The sequence below is a fragment of the Bombyx mori genome, chromosome 14 (genome assembly GCF_030269925.1).
Source record: "Bombyx mori chromosome 14, ASM3026992v2".
Classification (NCBI taxonomy): Eukaryota; Metazoa; Arthropoda; class Insecta; order Lepidoptera; family Bombycidae; genus Bombyx; species Bombyx mori.
This window is the reverse complement of record NC_085120.1, coordinates 12163483-12182963: the sequence shown is the minus strand read 5'-3', so window position 1 is coordinate 12182963 and position 19481 is coordinate 12163483. Positions and strand designations below refer to the sequence as shown.

The 19481-nt window shown below is 41.5% G+C and overlaps 3 protein-coding genes across 8 annotated transcripts in view; 1 reads left to right on the top strand and 2 right to left on the bottom strand.

The window, feature by feature from the left end:
* Window positions 1-6288, top strand: part of LOC101743771 (rho GTPase-activating protein 6) — a 149305-nt gene extending 143017 nt beyond the window's left edge. For 3 of the 4 annotated variants that reach the window (XM_038015307.2, XM_062672196.1, XM_012688396.4), the window contains 7 exons: window positions 505-727; window positions 1610-1777; window positions 2668-2832; window positions 3497-3589; window positions 4655-4757; window positions 4898-5172; window positions 5954-6288. In XM_038015307.2, coding sequence (XP_037871235.1) covers window positions 505-727; window positions 1610-1777; window positions 2668-2832; window positions 3497-3589; window positions 4655-4757; window positions 4898-5172; window positions 5954-6239 — 1313 coding nt within the window. In that variant the 3' untranslated portion in view covers window positions 6240-6288. The remainder of the gene's footprint in view (window positions 1-504; window positions 728-1609; window positions 1778-2667; window positions 2833-3496; window positions 3590-4654; window positions 4758-4897; window positions 5173-5953) is intronic. The other variant, XM_062672195.1, reaches the window with a different exon arrangement.
* Window positions 6289-7568: 1280 nt separating this feature from the next.
* Window positions 7569-13235, bottom strand: LOC101738382 (uncharacterized). Of its 2 annotated transcripts, XM_004923753.5 has the most exons (6): window positions 12938-13235; window positions 12147-12294; window positions 10001-10105; window positions 9014-9134; window positions 8281-8466; window positions 7569-7787 (listed from the first exon to the last, which is right to left on the bottom strand). In XM_004923753.5, the coding sequence occupies exons 1-6, from the start codon at window positions 13027-13029 to the stop codon at window positions 7687-7689; spliced, it is 753 nt and encodes a 250-aa protein (XP_004923810.2). In that variant the 5' UTR covers window positions 13030-13235; the 3' UTR covers window positions 7569-7686. The 2 variants fall into 2 exon arrangements, with proteins under 2 accessions (XP_004923810.2, XP_021202066.2); XM_021346391.3 differs by lacking the exon at window positions 10001-10105 and having other exon boundaries at window positions 12938-13173.
* Window positions 13236-13956: 721 nt separating this feature from the next.
* LOC110384800 (uncharacterized) lies at window positions 13957-17550 on the bottom strand. 2 transcript variants are annotated; one of them, XM_021346390.2, is made up of 5 exons: window positions 17381-17550; window positions 16742-16889; window positions 15347-15470; window positions 14890-15075; window positions 13957-14255 (listed from the first exon to the last, which is right to left on the bottom strand). In XM_021346390.2, the coding sequence occupies exons 1-5, from the start codon at window positions 17449-17451 to the stop codon at window positions 14089-14091; spliced, it is 696 nt and encodes a 231-aa protein (XP_021202065.1). In that variant the 5' UTR covers window positions 17452-17550; the 3' UTR covers window positions 13957-14088. The 2 variants fall into 2 exon arrangements, with proteins under 2 accessions (XP_021202065.1, XP_062528199.1); XM_062672215.1 differs by lacking the exon at window positions 17381-17550 and adding an exon at window positions 16972-17156.
* Between the last annotated feature and the right edge of the window lie 1931 nt (window positions 17551-19481).

Below are 19481 nucleotides of genomic sequence, written 5' to 3'. Positions count from 1 at the left end.
TCGTTTTCTCAGTAAAATAGCGATCTGCAATCACCAACTGTCTGTTACTGTACTGTAGGAAGGGCATATTGAAATTCTGCCTACCTTACACGAAACGCCGTTCTATTTCTGCTGTAAAACGGTTATACCCCAAACGCACAGCCTCTATAAAGATACATCCGTTAGACAATACGATTTACACTTCAACCTCACATCTCAAGGTGGGTGGTGGATCAACGTTGTAATGTCTGTTGAGTCCAGTATCAACGTCACATCAGGTAGACTTTGATTTTGTTCACTAGTTTATGGATTAAAGTAGAAAATTCTGAAAAATCCATTTCGTTTGCAGAGTGCTTAGTCAGAGATGCTCAAACGCAATTGAGATCATGATCTCATGACGACAGGCGGCACATTCACGACGTGATGTCTACTAGATTCTTGTACCCGTTAAACACCAGACAATCATTACTCTGAGTTACCCTGACAAGCAAGATCGATTTCAAAGCTTTTACTCTTTACTTTCAGAGATTCATAACCGTCATTTCCAGTGGGAGGCGATCCGGCTGATCGTGCAGTTGCTGCCGGCAGCCCATCGCGACACCCTCAACGTCTTGCTGTCATTCCTGTCGCAACTCGCGGAGCATTCTGGCGACGAAATTAAACCCGGCCACAAGATGGACCCCGGCAATTTAGCCACAATATTCGCACCAAATATACTGCATAGGAATAAACCGAATGAACCTGCAAGGTAATTAAAGCACGCCCAGCTTTGATACCAACACATTATGCTGTAGGATCCGTGCTGCTTATACGTAGGCAGGCCACATGCCATATACTGGTCTGCTACCGAGCACTTTTATACTTGTCCTCTCTACAGATAGAATAGTCATTGTACACATTAGGACGACATACCTGACAGATCCAGGTTCAAAATTCAACCTAAAAAACCTTAGGGTTGTCAGTCATTATGGCACGACTTAAAGATAAACATTATGTAAATTACTCTCGTAATTTTAACCATATTTTATTTTAATTAAACGGTTTTATTTAGCTCGACCCGTACGGAATTTATTTGTTTATTTATTTACTAACTAGATTATGCCAGTCGTAGCAGCAAAACTGAAAAATCCTTGTCTAAATCATCTCCTTTTTCCCTACCTATGCTGATGGCCTTGAATAGCCTCATTTTAGCTTCTTCTTGACGTGTAGATGAGCTCACGGGGTTCAAACCGGAGTGTTGCTAACTGACCCTAGCAAGAGCAGTGCTTCGCAGAATCTACCACCGGATCGGAAACGTGACCCACTGAGAAGATCCGGCGAGAAACCCAACGGGCAATAATCTCTTCAGTTCTTTTTTTTTATTGCTTAGATGGGTGGACGAGCTCACAGCCCATCTGGCGTTAAGTGGTTACTGGAGCCCATAGACATCTACAACGTAAATGCGCCACCCACCTCAAGATATAAATTCTAAGGTCTCAGTATAGTTACAACAGCTGCCCCACCCTTCAAACCGAAACGCATTACTGCTTCACGGCAGTAATAGGCAGGGCGGTGGTACCTATCCGCGCGGACTCACAAGAGGTCGTACCACCAGTAAGTGAATCTATATGCAAATATTTTCCGATTTCAGCGTGGAACAATTGTCAGAGAGAACGGATGTGATCAACGTGGTGCGGCTGCTGGTGGAGCGTCAGAGCGAGCTGTGGACGCTGCCCGCGGAGTTGCTGCACGAGGCGTACATTCACCTCGCTCACACCGAGCCCGCTCACCTGGACTCGCTGCTGCTCAGGAGAACAGAGTTAGTACCCTCACTTACCCCGGAATCCTCACGTGAACGTGCGAGAGACGTTGGCTCGAAGCTACATTATTGAATAGATTGATTATACTAAATATTATTACGCCGGCAAGGGTGACACCATTATTCGCCGAATAGTTGAACGAATATCGAAGGATCTAGTAGCACCTAGAGCGCTCGAGAAGTACAACGCCATCTACTGCCAGATAGCGGAAGCACAATACTCGACTTGTGTGGAATATTCTCGATAATTCTAGGGATGTGGTATTGGTTATAAAAGCGTTGCAAAGATGGCATGCAGTTAGTCAGTAACTGGAAATACTCGAAGCGAAACATCGCACGGATCATCTGAAGCGAAGCGAAGAAGCTAATTGAGAATTTTAAAGTGTTTTTTGAGTGTTTAATTGTTCTAAGTGCTAATACCAATAAAATTGAGATTAAAATGGTTCCGGAGGCTTACATTTTTATATACGATGCGTTATTATACATAGTTCATTACAAAATATACACAAAAACTGAAAAAACTAGCTTGGCCCGATTCACCTTGGCTTTGGGGTGAAACAGGATACGTATGGAGATAATAGTTTTTCGATAGGGCTGGCACTATTTAGTTATTAGGTACCTTTGATTTTTTAATATCCTTATTGAGTTACAAAACTTTAATGACTAAATTAAAATATTTCATTTTCTTAAGCACTAAATAAAAGTCATTTTCAGTTCAACAATGTTCAATCTAACAACTCAACAAAAGTATTGTGGCATCCCAGATTTGTCCCTATTCTAACTCAAGCCTCTATTCCCCACAATTTACTGTACCTAATTCTTTGACCGAAATCACTAGTTAGTTGAATCCTTAGAATTGCTTGTTATTGACACGGGTGTCGTTCTAGCAGGAATAGCATGGGTGTGCGCAGGTGCTCGGAGGTGGGGGGCGAGGGGGCGGCCGAGGGGGCCGGCGAGGGGGGCGAGGGAGGGGAGTCGCGGCGCGTGTGGTCCCGGGAGCACTGTCTGCACAGCGCCGCTGCCACCGGTGGACCACTCGACGCCGTGCGGGACAGGTAGATCCACCACATTTTCATAAATTTCAAAGTAATGACGTATGAGTCTAATAGAGTACCAAACTCAATACCAGGTCAATACTTCCAATGTCCCTGTACCTCGACCGCGGTACTACACGTCTTGACCGTTTCTCTAACAAGCTATTGTGGACATTTGTCCACGACGCTACACACGCACGTGACCCTTATAATAGTATAGTGTTCGAAGGGCTCGACGAGTAAATTAACCCACAGACACAGCCTACTGAGTTTCTCGCCGGATCGTCTCAATGGGTCGCGTTTGTGATCCGGTGGTAGATTCTGCGAAGCACTACTCTTGCTAGGGGGCCAGTGTTAGCAACGTCGTCAGGTTTGAGCCCCGTGAGCTCACCTACTAGTTAAGGTTACGATGAAATAGCCTCTCAAGGCTCTCAGCTTAGGTAGGAAAAAAAAAGCAAAGAATATAATGGAAGTAATAAGCGCGAGACAAAACCGTCAAAGTGATTATAATTGTATTCACGGCTCGTGAAAATTGAAGACTACTAATCTAATACTATGCTACTAAACCTAAGGAAATAGCTTATTGACGTTGCCACAACGATCCGGTGGTCCGTTCCACCAGCGACTCTCGCGGTCCGGATATCCGTAGAACTAAATGACCAATGCAGCTACCTATTACCGGCAGGCGCAGTGAGAAGGTCCACCGTCGACGGACGAGGGAGGCAGCCTCGGACGCCTCCTCCGGCTCCGTGTCCTCGGCCATGACCATCGTCACCAGGTACGTGATTCCTGGACAGGGCCTCTTTTAGTTCATACCGAACAGTTATCAAAAGGAAGTTTCCGTTCACCGTCCTCGTCGAACCCGTCGCTTGCGACGAAGGGCTCGACGAACGAATTAACCCATAGACACAGCCCACTGAGTTTCTCGTCGGATGTTCTCAGTGGATCGCGTTTCCGATCCGGTGGTAGATTCTGCGAAGTACTGCTCTTGCTAGGGTCAGTGTTAGCATCTCTCCGGTTTGAGCCCCGTGCTCACCTACTAGTTACGCTGAAATAGCCTCTCAAGGCTATCAGCTTAGGTAAAAAAAAAAGAGGAAGTCTGAAAGTGGCACCTGTGACAGAGAAGTTGAGAAGTGCGCGTTTGGGATGGTATGGCCATGTGATGAGACGAAATGACAATGAGGTTGTTAAGAGAGTTTTAAATATGAATGTAGAAGGCTTTAAAGGAAAAGATAAACTTGAGAAAAAGTGGATGGATTGCGTGAAAGACGATATGTGTAAAAGGGGAGTGAGCGAAGAAATGGTATATGATAGAGGAGTATGAAAGGAGAAAACATGTTGCGCCGACTCCACGTGACTGGGAGAAGGCAGGAGAATGATGATTATCGAACAGTTATAATGAAACCCAGATCATAGTTTTGAATGTGTAAAGAGTATAAATAGTAATATATGGCTGCCCCACCTTTCAAACTGAAATATATTACTACTTCACGGCAGTAATAAGAGTGTGGTTGTAGTACCTACACGTGCGGGCTCACAAGAAGCCCTAACACCAATGAACGCCGAATGCTAGTTATGGTGTAGCTCCTGCTGGTCCTATGCGTCTAAGTCACGAAAACGTCGTCGAAGTCGTGTCGTTTAGAAGTCGTCGTGGCCTAAAGGATAAGACATCCGGTGCATTCGTATCTAGCGATGCACCGGTGTTCGAATCCCGCCGGCGGGTACCAACTTTTCTAATGAAATACGTACTTAACAAATGTTCAGGATTGACTTCGACGGTGAAGGAATAACATCGTGTAATAAAAATCAAACCGGCAAAATTATAAGGATGTTGGTTGTCCAGGGTCCGCAGCAGCGAGGAGTGCTGCAGCGGCGTGACGTCATGCACCGCGCCGCTTCTGGACTCCGCGCCGGACTCCAACGACTCCGCCAGCGACTACAACGAGGTACATTGCCCATCACGCACTCCTTGAACAATACAATGTTGGAGCCAAACCTTTCCTTTTGCCATATATCTCGATTCGAACTCATTGCGGGAGATTTAAGCTCGGGAGTGTTACCGAGGGTCCTGGTGGCGTTGTTGCAGACGGCCTGCGCGTCGGACGACGAGTGCGTCATCACGGCGTCGCTGCACATCCCCGCGGCCTTCGGACCCCCGCGCGTCGCCCCCCCGCGCCGCCGCTCCACCTCCGGCTCCGAGTCCTCACACAAGCGAGACTCGGCCGTGGGCTCGTGTTCCTCGGACGCGTCCTCCCCCGCCGCGTCCCCGCCGCCCCCGACCGCCCCCCTGCGCGTCACGCTCACGTCGGCCGGGGAGCTGCGCCGGCCCACCGACATCGACAAGCTCGTCGCATTCGGCAGGTAGGTCCAGCATCTTTGTTATACACGACAGGAGGAGGAGCAGAACCGGGAGATGTTAGCGTCGCTCTTCTACATCAACAACGGCACGGGCATGGTTGGGCCGATATGTACTACTGAAGAGTCTTAAAACAATTATACCCTTAAGGTAGAATTGACGATTAGCCAAATATTTCAAATTTTACAAACCTTAGGAACTGAACTGAGATACAGATGATTCGATCGTTTGACCGGACAAAACTTACGAGGGATCAGTGCTTAAAATAAACTTAGGGTACACCGACCAAGAATGGAAGAGCAAAGAGTTGCAGCAATTATACGAGTGCTAGCATGAGCACCTCCGACGTCGCGCACAATGTGTGCTTTTTTTTTAAGAAATTTTATGACCTGGAAACTAAAACCTTTAAGTCATGTCTTATTTTAATTTATAATCTTATTTTTATGAAAAATGATAATATGGAGTGAAATGAAATGAAATGAGATGAGATGATATGGGATGAAATCTAATCTCGGTAAAATGGTGGTCATTTACTGAGATTTTTCCAGTGGACTTTTTGGAGGATCCCGAGAAGTTACGTTCAGCGTCCTTTTTTCATTTTCCCACATTTGTGCACACTCACAGATATTAAACAGTTAATAAACCACCGTTATTACACATTTAAAGCTGACGAAACACTAAATAGACAAAATAAAACCAATCACACAACCTCACTCCTTGCATTCCCGCCAAAAAGTCCCACAATATGTGCGATACAGTTCTTGTAACGGTACAGCATCCTTCCAGAGAGCGGAACACGTCGGACGCGCGCGCAGTGGTGCTTCGCCAGCACGACGACGGCACGCTGCGGCCCCGGACCCCCGCGCGGTCAGACCCCCGCGCCCCGGACCCCCGCGCCCGGGATCACCGCACCCCGGACCCCACGCGGACCCAGGACACCTTGACTCGGAACCAGGAAGTTTCCGCGCGGAAACACGAATCGTTGACCGTCAAAAGAGAAGAGAGGAGAGAAGGAGTGATGTTGTACAAAAGGGGAGAACTAATATCCAGTGCGCCCGCACCGCCCACTTGACATATTATTTTAATACGTGTTTTTTTTATACATAAACATATATTTATCATATTATCTTTCATTATAAATAATATTTTTAGAAAATACTCAATTCATTTTCACCATATATCAACTCCAATGTAGGAAACAATTCTCAGAGTAATTGAAATGATCAAAACAAAATTTAACAACCGTGGTCGGATAATGTTATGTCTTCGCCTCGTCTTTGAGTACCAATAGTAATTTTACTAATTCGAAGACGTCATGAGCACAGAAACTGTAAAGCATCTGAAACCACCTAGTAAAAGAAACAGACACTCGAAATAACATTAAATTTCCGGTGGGAGAGTGTTGTGAACTCGGAGGCAACCATCCTATTTCTGCCACGAAACAGTAATAAGTCGTCGTGGCCTAACGGATAAGACGTCCGGTGCATTCGTGTTGAGCGATGCACCGGTGTTCGAATCTCGCAGGCGGGTACCAATTTTTCTAATGAAATATGAGTCGACTATTATCAAAGCCGGCAATGTGACTTTTGAACAATTATTGGTAATTCAGAAAAACTAATTATTGACTTTGTATTCCATTGGCAGTCACAAAACTCTTCTGAACGACATCTTAGATAAATAACAGGTTAAGTATTAACCATTATTTAATGCAGGTTTTGAACCGTATTCTTCGAAGGAGACGATTATATTCAAATCAATCTGTATTGACATATCAATAACATTTTTTTGTCCAAATGCACAGATTGCCACCTTTGATAATAGACGACTCATATATACTTGACAAATGTTCACGATTGACTTCCACGGTGAAGGAATAACATCGTGTAATAAAAAATGAAACCCGCAAAATTATAATTTGCGTAATTACTGGTGGTAGGACCTCTTGAGTCCGCGCGGGTAGGTACCACCATTCTGCCTATTTCTGCCGTGAAGCAATAATGCGTTTCGGTTTGAAGGGTGGGGCAGCCGTTGTAACTATACTTGAGACCTTAGAACTTATATCTCAAGGTGGGTGGCGCATTTACGTTGTAGATGCCTATGGGCTCCAGTAACCACTTTAAACCAGGTGAGCTGTGCGAGTTCGTACACCCAACTAAAAAAAAAAAAGCCGACTGCGAGTGCAACAACAAAATAGATCTAACCCAACAGATCTTACTTTAAATTCTGGCCCTAACCAGTTTCGGTCTTAACCAAGTCAGCCCATGATTCTATTCGCATTTCGCGTGTTGATGGTTTAGTTGGCACTTAAATAGTAATTTCTCCCTCAACAGATCTAAGTCTAGAGTAACTTTCAAAATCAGGTTGCACCAGCAAACAGACAGATAAAAAAAAAACACAGGTAGACTTTTCAACTTCATTTATTTGTGTTCTAGATAGGGAAAGATAAGATCATGTCTTTTTGGTAGTTGTACATTTTGAAGCGTATATACAGTGTGACAACTCGGACCAGAAGTTAGGCACTATCTCCTGTGTAGCTTGTCGCGCATTATGATAGCGCCAAGCTTGGAAACTCCGTCTTGGTACTCGGATTTCCCTAAAGGCGGTACGGCTGATGTGGTTTCTGGAAGGATACGTAAACAGATAAAACGCTAGGCTACTGCTGGTGCCGTGCTGTGTGACACGCAGGGAAAAAGCCATCATATTTACGTTAATCTCTAATATTATCTAATCTCTAATCTCTAATATAAAAAGCCATCAAGAATAGGTTAATCTCTAATATAATTTTTCTGTAGTGTAGTCGTGGCGAAATTTGTGATTATAGAAGTACAATAATAGTCTTTGACAATAGAACCAAACTTATAATTTCAATTAATTATAATCGAATTTCGACTACTACGAGATCACTCATCATCATCATCATCATCATCATAGTAGGTTGCTCTTGGCAGAGCAGTCGTGGTCATGTGGAATTCTTGCTTATTAAAGCCTTGACAGATGTTTTCCATAGCTTGAGAACCGAGGCCCGGCGCACACACTTGTTAAGTGGGGTTTGAGTAAGGTCTTTCACCTGATCAGTCCACTATCAATAATAAAAACATAGATATCAATCATACCGCATTTAGCCCTCGGATCGCTACCAGCCCCAGCGCTGCCCTGCTTGGACATGGTCCTCGGAGTGGTCATGCGCGGCTTGGGTCCGACGCGGCAAGGGTCCCCAGGAAGCCGCATGGGCTGCGCGCAGGGGCCCGACCCACTGTCATCGGCTGCTCGCTGCAGACCCTCGAATTTAGCTCCGGGTCCTGTTAATCGGTGCAAAATCGAAGTTGTTTTCAGCGAATAATCTATATATTAATACGTGAAGGAAAAACTTTGTATCCCTTTTTACGAAAATTGCGCAGACGGAGGAGTATAAAATTTCCCACACTTAAAGAAATATGGAGAAGGAGTGCAGAATGTTTATATTTTTTTAAATTATGCCAAAACAATACATTAAATCGATAAAAAAAACAATAAACACACCACCATGTATTTGACGCACACATGCATGCATACTATTTATTTATTGTCAAACTTTTGTTCTTGACGTCGGTGGTCAAATTGAGAATAGATTAAATATTGTTTGTCTTTATTAATATTTTTCTATAGCGTAGTCTTGGCGAAATTTTGTGATTATAGTCTTTGAAAATAGAATCATAATAGTGTACAAACTTATAATTTCAATTAATTATAGTCGAATTTCGACTACCGGGCGACCACTAGTACGAAGAAAAACATCAAGATTCCAAAATGGTAATAACCATAGACAAATTTATGATACTGCAATTTCATATTTTATTTACAGTTTACCTGTTTCGCAGTAATCTACCCTGTAAGTGGTCTTGTTTCGATCTCTGTCGATCCTTTGCTTGAGCTCTGGAGACGCTTCGTTCTGGAGGATGCTGTACAGCATTGGGTATTTCGATTGAAGCTGCAAAACGATAGACGAATCTGTGCCTGATCTTTTTTGCATCCTAATACTTGATTAAACTAAATGTAATCACGAAATCATTGCCATCGACGCTCTTGTGACTGCTAACTAATCTTAACTTCCAAGGTGCAAGGTGCAAGGTTTCGGTTTGAAGGGTGGGGCAGCCGTTGTAACTATACTGAGACCTTAGAGCTTATATCTCAAGGTGGGTGGCGCATTTACGTTGTAGATGTCTATGGGCTCCAGTAACCACTTAACATCAGGTGGGCTGTGAGCTCGTCCACTCATCTAAGCAATAAAAAAAGGAGTATTTGCAGGAAAGAAACCTCAACGATTTATGATTGACGATACTTGATTTTTTTAGAAAGTATGCCGTTGCCAAACCTACCTACGCCAAAAGTTCGGTTTTCCTCCCGCTGTACAGGGAAGAAAGTCTAACTTTTCCTCCCGCTGTACAGCGACGAAAGTGTAACATTTCCTCCCTGGGTACTGACAAGTGCGCATGCGCGTTAATGAAAAATTCTCCGCCATTGTTTTGCTCGGGTCATTTGCAATATTGTGTTTAGTGTAAAAGTGAAATAAACAAAAGGCAATAAAATTTAATAGTGAAGTATTAAACAAAGATGAGTTCATCCGACAGTTCTTATTCAATTAGTAGTAGTTTATTTAAAAATTAAAAAACAGTTAAATTGTTCTTTTATGAGTATCGTTCTCGTCAGTTCTCGCCTTCGGCTCGGGTAGCAATTTTACACGCGGGAGGAAATGTCCTACTTTTCTCCCTTGGTGCACAATGTGCTATTATTTAATCGCCAGTTATTTGTAAGTGAATTATCTAACATTCTTATGTCTAGGTATATTCGTCATACCTTATCTAAAAATGCATTGGGCTGATCGTAGCGAGATGTTGGAGTTTCAGGACTCGCAGCGACTCGCACGGGATACAGTTTTGGATCTAGGAGAGGACCCATTATCTGAAATTTCATTTTATCATTTTTTATTGTTTAGATGTTTGGACAAGCTCATGACCCACCTGGTATTCAGTGGTTAGCGAAGCCCATAGACATCTACAACGTGAATGCCGCCGCCCACCTTGAGACATGAGTTCTAAGGTCTCACTTTTAACAGTACAACGGCTGCCCCACCCTTCAAACCCAAACGCATTACTGCTTTACGGCACAAATAGGCAGGTTGGTGGTACCTACCCGCGCGGATCCACAAGACGTCCTACTATCAGTGAAGCAATCCCAAAAGCTACAAACAACAGCAGCTTGAGTCAATATCTTTTTTGTTTCAGTTTATTACACGATATTATTCGTTATTAAAGTCTCTCTAAATTTGCGTTACATAGGGAGCTTCTCAGAAAGGTCGCCCACAGGGTTGCGCCAAAAACCAGCGTCTATAAAACTGCTCAACCAATATTTAACACTCCAACCGCAGCTACCACCATGGGACAGTGGTTCCGGAAGTGGCGCATCGACATTAACCCCACGAAAAGCACAGCGGTGCTCTTCAAAAGGGGTCGCCCTCCGAACACCACGCTGAGCATCCCTCTCCCGACTAGGCGCGTCAACACCCCCGCCCCCGCCGTTCGCCCAATCACGATGTACGACCAGCCCATACCGTGGGCCCCGAAGGTCAAATATTTAGGCGTCACCCTCGACAGTAGGATGACATTCCGCCCCCACATCAAGACGGTACGCGATCGTGCCGCCTTCATCCTAGGACGTCTCTACCCGATGATATGTAGGCGAAGTAAAATGTCCCTTAGAAATAAGGTGACACTCTACAAAACTTGCATACGCCCCGTCATGACCTATGCAAGTGTAGTGTTCGCTCACGCGGCCCGCATACACTTAAAATCCTTTCAAATTATTCAATCCCGTTTTTGCAGGATAGCCGTCGGAGCCCCGTGGTTCGTCAGGAACGTCGACCTCCATGACGACCTGGACTTAGAGTCCATCAGTAAGTATCTTCAGTCGGCGTCCATGCGCCACTTCGATAAAGCGGCACGACACGAGAACCCTCTCATCGTGGCCGCCGGTAACTACATTCCCGATCCTGCGGACAGAATGGAAAGCAGTCGACGTCGCCCTAAACACGTCATCTCGGATCCTCCTGATCCACTAACGGTGCTTTTAGGTACTTCAAGCACCGGTCACCGTTCTCGTCGAACCCGTCGCTTGCGACGAAGGGCTCGACGAGTAAATTAACTCTCAGACACAGCCCACTGAGTTTCTCGCCGGATCTTCTGTCGCGTTTCCGATCCGGTGGTAGATTCTGCGAAGCACGACTCTTGCTAGGGTTCGTGTTAGCAACATCGTCAGGTTTGAGCCCCGTGAGCTCACCTACTAAAGTTAGGTTACGCTGAAATAGCCGCTAGGGCTATCAGCTTAGGTAGGAAAAAAAAAAAAAAAAAAAAAAATTAACACTCCACCCGCTCAGTTTGCACAGCAGCGCCCCTAGCGGCAAACGTAGAAAAACATTCCAACTCCATACAAATCTGAGTTAGATTTGACGCTATCGAGAAAGTTCAATGCTTCGCTTTTTTTACAATATTCTACACTATTTTCAATTTAAATTTATTAAAATTTATTTTCTATTTTTTAGTTGAATTTTCTATAAAGCGTGTTTTTTAGTTTTTCAAACTATTATTTGTTTTTCATTTTTTAGTTAATTTTTCTATAAAAGCGTATTTTTAAAACTATTAAGTACTTTAACATCAATTCCTGCCTTATCTACTATAGATAAAAATTATCTAAATTGGCAAAAATCTTATTTTGCAAATTGAATAATGGAATAATCTTATCAAATTAGAAATCTGGCCGCTTAAAGTGGGTCAACATCGCGTCTAAAGAAGTCAGTTACAAACATACATACATACAAGTGAAGCTAATATAAAGCGTGTAAAAACTCGCACTAAGCACCCTAAGGTTGCTGCTAATTATCAAACTTGGCTTGCTAACGAAAACAGTGCCGAAAAATGTCTTCCGGAGGGTCCGTATCGAGTGTTACCTCATTCCGACTCCAGCCGCCCTCCTTCCCAGGCGGCAGTTGCGGCATCTCCCCTCCAGAGTACTGCGGGCATCGGCAGTCGGGCGGCCTCGTATGCTGCATGCATGCTTGGTAGAACGCTAATTCTTGACCAGACAGTTTTGGTGTGCTGTAAAATATCGAACCAAATAATGAGGCGATCAGGGTTAGCGAGGATAATCTTCTGTGTTATGGGTATCGGAAACACTCAGATCCTAGATCACATTTTTTTTTTATTGCTTAGATGGGTGGACGAGCTCACAGCCCACCTGGTGTTAACTGGTTACTGGAGCCCATAGACATCCACAACGTAAATGCGCCACCCACCTTGAGATATAAGTTCTAAGGTCTCAAGTATAGTTACAACGGCTGCCCCACCCTTTAAACCGAAATGCATAACAGATTAATTGGAAGAGCCGAGACCCCCCCCCTAACACCGCTACGCCCACACCCCTCACCGTAGATAAGCCTCGCTCGTAATAAGCGACGCTCATCTTATTATACGGTAGGGTAATAATGACACACCAACGTTACATGGGCTAGAGATACCTTTGATAGCGAGTATAGTTCTGAAAGCTATCAATTGTCGTATTTAGACTACAACTGTAGGTTAATGCGATGTTAAGCCGTTGTTATTCTAAATTACGACTCTGTCTGAAGACATCGAAGTCTCAGTTGTATCGTCGACTGTCATATCCTTAAAAGAGGACCACAGGAATGCGGCAGATCCGTGGTGCTGCAGCAGGAAATGAATGAAACAATTCAGTACATACTCAGCTAGGCCTGAGGTTTCCCCATCGCCACCCACATGAGGTAAGTTCGGCCACAGATAATCTTTTCTGTAGGTGGTGAGATAATGATCCATCTTGTTTGTATGTTTGTCCGTTTACACTAAAATTTTGAATTGTTCATTTTCGATTTTGGATTACAAAATAATATCCAAAGTGTACTAATATAACTAGATGATTTTGTAAAAAATTGTCAAAAATGACATATTTAGTCATGGTAGTTTGCCGTAAGTTTGTAATGTAAATATTTCCAAATTTTAATCTATGGTCGAAAAGATAGAATGGACGTTGAGTAGAAAATGATTCAGCCAAAATAATGACAGCGATTTGTGGTGGGGAGGTAGCTAAGAACCAGGAGAAGGACATAGGATTTTTTTATCACGTTCCCATGGGACGTGACATAAAACGCGGTATAACAAAACGCCACTGATAGCTAAACGTAATGTAGTCTATGGTTAATTATAGTAGAATTTTGAAGTTGATCGGTCGATGTGTTTGTTTCGAGTTTCTGTTAGCTTATTGTGCCAAGATAGGTAATCCTACTCACTTAATTCTTAGTGAATATCTGTGACCTTGCTCGTTCACGAAGCCCGCTATAGAAAGCAGAGTATTAAATACACTTGACATTGGCGAAATCTAAAAGGAAACGCCATAAACCTAAGAGATAGATAGATAGATAAGATAGGTAATCATTAAGAAAACCATACCGCAACCAACACGATCAAATCTTTCCCGACGAAGCCGTAAAGAAACTAGGATTCGAAACATTGCGAGTGAAAGGACTGAAGAATAACAAGAAATAAAAATATTATAATAATAATAGCGACTAAAATACATGGCCAATAAAGAATCATTAAAATACTTGCTTTTTAACTTACATTAATTATCCAAATAAAAAATTGACCTTCATAAAATCAAAAGTCTGCTCATTTATTGCCTCTAAGGCGGGACAAAGTTCGCCGGGTCACCTAGTAAGATATATTTTAATCAATAAAACAAAACTGAACTGTTTATTCAAATTTATTTGCTGAAAACTGAAACTAAATTAATTCGGTTCACGGTCGATTTTTATTGATATCTCAAATGACAAATTTTAAAAAACAAAAAAAAAAACCTTCAATAAAATAACGGTGCATTCAGATTCTGTAAGTATACGTGTATGGATTTGACCAGCGGCCGTATTTGGGTTCTTCGCGAGCTGGGCCGAAAGGATTCTTTTCGAGGACGACCTTAGCTAGAAGACCGTGACAAGAGCCGTACGTGGTGTCTCCAGTACGCGTGCGCAATATGCGTCGTAGTTCCTCTGCGAATACAGTGCAGTGCAGTTAGTGCGAGTTTTTTAAAGTTCTCGATAACGTTAAAGTTAAATCAAATTTGTATGGATTTGGAACGTTTGCCTACGTTTGCCGCTAGGGGCGCTGTTCTAACTACATACAATTTTGAGTTACTTTTACGCTATCGAGAACGTTAAAAAACTCACACTAAGCACACAGATCTTAACAGGTCCGGAGGTCCACTGACTTCTGCAGCAGCTGGTGGTAGGACCTTTTGTGAGACCGCGCCAGACCGCCAGAGACCGCCAGAAATATGCAGGGTGGTGTTACCCACCCGGTAACACCACCCTGCATATTTCTGCCGTGAAACAGTAATGCGTTTCGGCTTGAAGGGTGGGGCAGCCGTTGTAACTATACAGAGACCTTAGAACTTATATCTCAAGGTGGGTGGCGCGTTTACATTGTAGATGTCTATGGGCTCCAGTAACCACTTAACACCAGGTGGACTGTGAGCTCGTCCACCCATCTAAGCAATAAAAAAAGGTCACTTTCAGAGCAGTAACTACTGAATTGACCGACTACTTTATCTTTGTCTATCCATTGGATCAAAGTGGTAAATGTACGACGGTATCCAATAATAAATTGAACATAATCCTCACTAACTTTGCAAACTATCGTCAAATTTCGGTCTCATTGACATCGAAGAAGGTGGATCTGCATATTTTTCTGGCTGCGGAGCCCTATACGAGCCTTTTTGGCTCGTGTCCGGAATGTATATGTCGTCTGGCAGTCGAAGGGTTTGTAGGGCTTTTGCTCGCCTCACCAAGTTCACAGACATAAACGGCAACTCTGCAAAACAAAATTCCGTCAAGCCAATGTGGACTCCTTATTAATATATGTATCTGTTTTCTGAAGGCTTCAAATTCTTTTGTACATAGAAGATTTTTTAATTGGCACATGTGCAGTCTAGGTATTGAGTGGTCATTGACATCAGTTTTTCCAGAGGGACAGCCCAATCTTTGCTTACCGTTCAAGAATTATTTCGTAACTAATATCCACACATACAAATTTTCACAAGCATCGTATCTTGTATAGTAAAGGGACTGAAAGTTTTCCACACCTCTAGAACAGTATTTAGTCAAATACTCTGTCCTTTTTAAGTCCTGGATGCCGTGGTCGATCGGAACTGGATCAATATCCTTCGACATGTACATCTTTGTCAGTTTCGGGTAGTCTTCTGCGAACTGATAAATTTGAATGATTTAAATAAACGTATTTATTTATTTATGAGCTCTAATAAGTTTACGTGTTGATGTGATATGCAAGTAACATTATGCTAACACAATTATCGATAACGATTCCATGTAGTGGAGAATCAAGTGGTTCATTTATATCTTATTTATATATATAAAAATGAATTGCTGTTCGTTAGTCTCGCTAAAACTCGAGAACGGCTGGACCGATTTGGCTAATTTTGGTCTTGAATTTTATGTGTGGAAGTCCAGAAAAGGTTTAAAAGGTAGATAAATATGAAAATGCTCGGAATTAAATAAAAATAACAATTTTATTTTTCCTTTGATGTCCCCCCCCCCCACGTCGGACTGATTCCTTTTATTTGTTTTAAGTTTATTTTATACAAAACTTTAGGTCTTTTATTTATCGATTGAGGCACTACGAAGTCTGCCGGGTCAGCTAGTATACAATAAAAATATTAAAAATAAATCAAAAATGGTCAAGGCAGAGAGACAGTCTAAAACTGCTAACAGTGGCAATAAAATCCAAGGAATATGTAATTGTTAGATAAATTATTTATTTCCGCATCTAGTCTATTGAGATGTGCATTCATTTATGATGATTTTAATACCTAGGAACTATAAGAACCTTGAGCTCTGAAGCTATTTTCGATACTAATAGCAAAGAGTTCAAAATAAATTGGGGACATCGAGCTAATAACGTGATCGATATAGTATGTTATGTACTTCGCGTTCTAAAGTCATTATCGATACTCAATGAACACCATAACAGTGAACACGAGAACACCATAACGCTTTTTTTACAATAAAATCACTTTTTCTTACCCTATTTTTAATTCAAATTTATTTTAAATTTTTTAGTTGGATTTTCTATAAAAGCGTAGTTCATTTTTTAGTTGAATTTCAATCTTTTCATAATTTATATTTTTATTTTCAAAAATTTCATCTGGATCAGTCGGGAACTCATCCGAGAAATAGGTGACCGGCGTGCCTGGTAGTTTCCCTTCTTAGTCTTGACGCAGATACTCCGGGCCTCAGGAGAAACAAAAAATCGCTAATCCTGATTATCCTAGTAAGGATAGCGGATCAAACTGTTTAAAATATTGAATTGTCCTTAATAAGTCCTTAATGGTGAATGGTCCTTAATAAGTATGCCAAATTTCGAGTTAATCCGACGTTTTGAAGGGGGTCAAAATCATGTTCAAAGATTCCGTTACATACTAACATACGCTAATAAGAGCATATTAATAGCATTATTTTACACGTTTCACTGCATCCTTATAAAACTCCTGTGTGAGAGGGCAGAGAACGTCCGGTTCCTTTTTCGGAGCCGCTCTGGCCTTCAACGGGTCTCGACTCAAGCCAACGATTAGGCAGTCGTCGTCAACAGCTTTCCGACGAGGGCTCGGACTGTAATCATTTAAGTTTTAAAAAAAAACACATGCGCAGACAGAAGGAGAATATGAGGCCGTCAGCGCAAAAGTGGTCTAACCCATAACTTTTCATATTCGTGCTTATTTATTGCAATTTATTTAAAACATAATAAATGTTGATACAAAACCGGCCTATCCCTAGTTTCACTCATGGTTTAGAGATGGCTTCGTAAATATTATTTTTGCGCGTCTTGTTTTTGCCTATGAAGAAATTGAATGAAAAAATTGAAACCTCATTATCGCCGTAATAACTATAGTAAATTAGTAAGCTTAGGCCACTTTTGAGCTGACTGACTCATATGTAGTGGCAAGGCGTTATAATTACTAACGACGTATGGTCTACATTCTTCTGCTACGCCAAAATATATCATAATAACAACACACGTGACAATTCTCTGTGCACCTCAGCCTCCGGTGAAGCTCAATCAGCAATTACGTTAATCGTAAAAAAATCATCACAAAACTCACGGCTTATTGTGTTTCTTGTAATCAACCATGTAAACAGATTGATATTCTATATCTCCATCAAAAACGGACATTGTGGGATGTAAGTATTTTTTTATTAAAGTGTTTAAAGTCTATTTTTATCTAAAGTCGATTAATTGTCACAGATTATACGAAATATAACCTGAAAAATTTAGTTTGAAAAGTGATCAGTAAAAAGTTCGATTATGTTGAATCAGAGTTTTTTAGCCCTAAATCAAACCAAGTGACGCCCAAAATAAAATACTGTTTGCCAAAGACTGTTTCTAATCAAAAGTTGTTTATTGAAGGAGTGTTCTTGTCAAAGATATGTGTTTTTATTGCTTAGTTGGGTAGACGAGCTCACAGTCCACCTGGTGTTAAGTGGTTACTGGAGCCCATAGACATCTACAAAATAAATGCGCCACCCACCTTAAGATATAAGTTCTAAGATCTCAAGTATAGTTACAACGGCTGCCCCACCCTTCAAACCGAAACGCATTACTGCTTCACGACAGAGCACCCGCGCAGACTTACAAGAGGTCCTACCTAAATTCATTATTAAACATATTTTCAGACATTGTGTCACAGTTATACATTATTTTTATGCAGTTAAATCATATTTTTATTGGGTTTTGATTCATGGTCTAATCGGGTGATATTTTCTCAGGTTCTCAATCTCCTCAGAAGAGGTTTATCAATTTCTATTTACTGTTTTATTACGTATTAAAAAAATATTAAAAAAGGGTAAAAGTCAGAACGATTTCAACTATAATTTTAATAGAAAAAAATGTTTTATTGAGAAAATAGCTGAATCTTTCACCACAGATAAAACAAGGTGTTTTTTTTTGTTTAAGTACTGGTGTAAGACTCACACGTGTATGTACCACCGCTTTGCCTATTTCTGCCGTGAAGCAGTCACGCGTTCCAGTTTAAAAGGTAGGACGACATATTATGAAAACAAAAAAGGAAGTCTTCTATGTTGTCTATGGTGTCAGTTTTGCAAACATAATGATGACTTGGAGATAGTGAAGAAGCGTCACATTAATACAAGAACTTCATTTCCTTCTAATATTTAAAAACAGCGAAACTAGTATTCAATAATTATTATTCACATATAGCATGATTCTTCGAAATAAAAATTAAATATACTTGTGAATGGCCCACCCGATGTTAAGTAATTACCGGAGCCCATAGATATCACAACGTAAATGTCTCTCTCCATGAGGTCTGCCACATATTAAAAGTTATACGGGTTAAATTTTTATTACACGGTGCAATTACTTAATCGTGAAAGTCATTCGTGAAAATGCGTTAATTGCGTATGTTTATACATTACTAGCAGCCCGCTCCGGCTCCGCTCGGGTCTTTAACAAAATTTTCAATAAAAGAACACTTATTGCGGCATAACTATAACAGTTAGATATATGCTGTCGCAACACTTTTTGTAAATAATAATGTGTTCTACAAAGTCGTAGTACATTATTTTATTCTATCAACAATGGTTTTCGCAGGGCACGCGATGTAAAGAATATTTTAGGTAATTTTTTTACACCTTGAGTTACATTATTGATGTTTTAGTAAGGAACCCTAATTTTTTTTAAAAAATATTATAGCCTATGTCACTCACACAATAGTGTAGCTTCCAAACAGTGAAAGAATTTTTCAAATCGGTTCAGTAGTTTCGGTGCCTATTCAATACAAACAAACAAACAAATCTTTCCTCTTTATAATATTATAAGTATAATTATAATATTAGTATAGACAAAAATTGGTACCAGCCTGCGGGATTCGAACACGGGCAGTCGCACAGCTTGATATTAATGCAATGGGCACTTTAACATTTAGGCCACGACGCCTCTTTACACACCACAAAATTTTATATAAAGCCATACTTAAATTATCAAAAAATTAATTTAGGTGCGATAGCTCAGTTTTCTTGAATTGTACAGTTTTAAAGAAATACGGACTTACCGCCAACTGATAATGATATCACGACTGCCTCCAGAGCCCTGAAACTGCGATACTTTAAGACAAATGTTTTTCTGTATGTAAACTAGCGACATCTTGCAGTGGATGCCCCTAAACTTATATGTTGTTAAAGTTA